This window comes from Cyprinodon variegatus, unplaced genomic scaffold, assembly GCF_000732505.1.
Source record: "Cyprinodon variegatus isolate N-32 unplaced genomic scaffold, C_variegatus-1.0 Scaffold523, whole genome shotgun sequence".
Classification (NCBI taxonomy): Eukaryota; Metazoa; Chordata; class Actinopteri; order Cyprinodontiformes; family Cyprinodontidae; genus Cyprinodon; species Cyprinodon variegatus.
The window spans coordinates 386878-388825 of NW_015150976.1; the positions used below are offsets into that span (position 1 = coordinate 386878).

General features: G+C 38.4%; 1 protein-coding gene across 1 annotated transcript in view; it reads left to right on the forward strand.

The window, feature by feature from the left end:
* Positions 1-758, forward strand: part of shtn1 (shootin 1) — a 41962-nt gene extending 41204 nt beyond the window's left edge. The window contains exon 8 of the mRNA XM_015391061.1: positions 519-758. Within this exon, the coding sequence (XP_015246547.1) occupies positions 519-758 (240 nt within the window). The remainder of the gene's footprint in view (positions 1-518) is intronic.
* The last annotated feature ends 1190 nt before the right edge of the window (positions 759-1948 follow it).

Sequence of the window (1948 nt, forward strand, 5' to 3'; positions counted from 1 at the left end):
CCTCACGGACTAAAACTGGTAGTTGGTTCCACAGGAGAGGAGCCTGATAACTAAATTACAGGTCCTGATTTTTAGGAGAGTGTCTCTGTCTGTCTGTGAACAGGGTAACTCAAAAAGTTATGAATGGATTTAATGAACCTTTTTACCAAAGGTTTGCCTCAGTCCAAGGAACAATCCATTCCATTTGGGTCATGATCCGGATCACCATTTGAATCCAGGAATGTTTTCAAAGATTCTGGGAATACAGGTATTACCTGAAGGTGGAAATCAGGATATGTCTGGAAATGAGTGACTTGGTGGAGGTCTGTGCTCTGCGAAGGCTGTTCTCGTTATAAATAACAAGAAGTATAATAATGATAATGTGATCGAATTCTCCCTTGAAATTCAGACTTGCTGCACATTATGTCACTAGGAAGATTGTGTTGAATCTATCGTCTCCTCATTCAAGGAGCATTGGTTTTGTACTTTTTGACTTTTCCTTTGTTGAACAATAAACATTATTTATGTTTGTTTATTAGCTCAAGCAGATGGAAGAAAAACTAAACAACTGTGAGACTCAGAAGGAAATAACTGCATTGAGACACAAACTGGTTCTCCTGGAGGAGGAGAAAAAGGAGAGCAGCACCCGCTGCTTCAAGGCTGAACAAGAACTCAAGGATCTCAAAATTACAGGTGAGGTTTTTGCCTCCACTGCTTTTCAAAGGCTGGCGTTCAACACAAAGAAAGCAACAGAAGATACCGACTATAGGCCAGTTTGAGCCTTAGGGGGAACTGCATGAATACCAGGAAATGATTGGACACCTAACCATTGTGACCTGATATTTGCTGCAAAAAGAAATCTAAACTCTTGCAGATTTCCTAAAATAATTTCATTTCAGATAAGATGAGCTGATAATGAACTATTTTTCTTGAAATGAAATAGCTAGCTATTTATGGAGCTAGAACAGTTTGAATATTAGTCCTTCAATTCAATTCCATTTATTTATATAGCGCCAATTCACATCAGGTCATCTCAATGCACTTTACAGAGACAACTCAACAGATCATGCAATTAAATTGATTCAAAGTTTTCTGTCTTAGGAAAACCAGTTGATTGCATCGACTCATTGACTCAAAGGCAATCCCTCACACTAAGCATGCTTGTAGCGACAGTGGAGAGGAAAAACTATTTTATAACAGGAAGAAGCCTCCAGCAGAATCAGGCTCAGTTTGAGCGGCCATCTGCTGAGGCTGACTGGGGTTCAAGGAGACAGAAGCAGAGATACAGAAAAAAGTAGACATACAAACCCGTTACTCAGTGAAATACTTAGAAGATCTACATTTCAAGCCAGGAGTATTATTGGAGTCCAGGACAAGACCTTATTTGCTGTTTAACATTCAAGAAACATTTATATTTTCATGGCAAATATGAAGGTCAATGTAATAACAAGAAAGGGCTACTATAGTGCTTCTATAAGAAATTCATGAAAAACACTCAGAGTGAAAGATACACATTTTTTTGTTACATCATAGCCTTAGAGTCTTCACCAGGGGATCCGGGACCCCCAGGGGGTCCATGGAGGTACTGCATGGGGGTCCTGAAAATTTTTGTCGATTAGACCTTTTTTTTATATTCCCCTTGCAATTTTTTCCAGTAATTGAAATGTCTTTAAAGCTACAGTGTGTAATAATTACAGGGATATAAAGTCAGAAATATATTATAAATAAGTCAGAATATATTATAAATAACTATGTTATTTATCATCATCTACGAGCTCAGCCTCTTAACCTTAATATTTGCGTTGCCTTAGAATTCGTTATTTATAATTACATAGGAGCGGGTCTCGCAGCCATGGAGGCAGACATCTTTGCGCTACGGCAGCGCAGAGCCAACAAACTAGCGATTGCGAGATTGCCAAAATGTCACAACGATGTAGAAAAAATAAGGGGTATATTTATTATCTTAAGT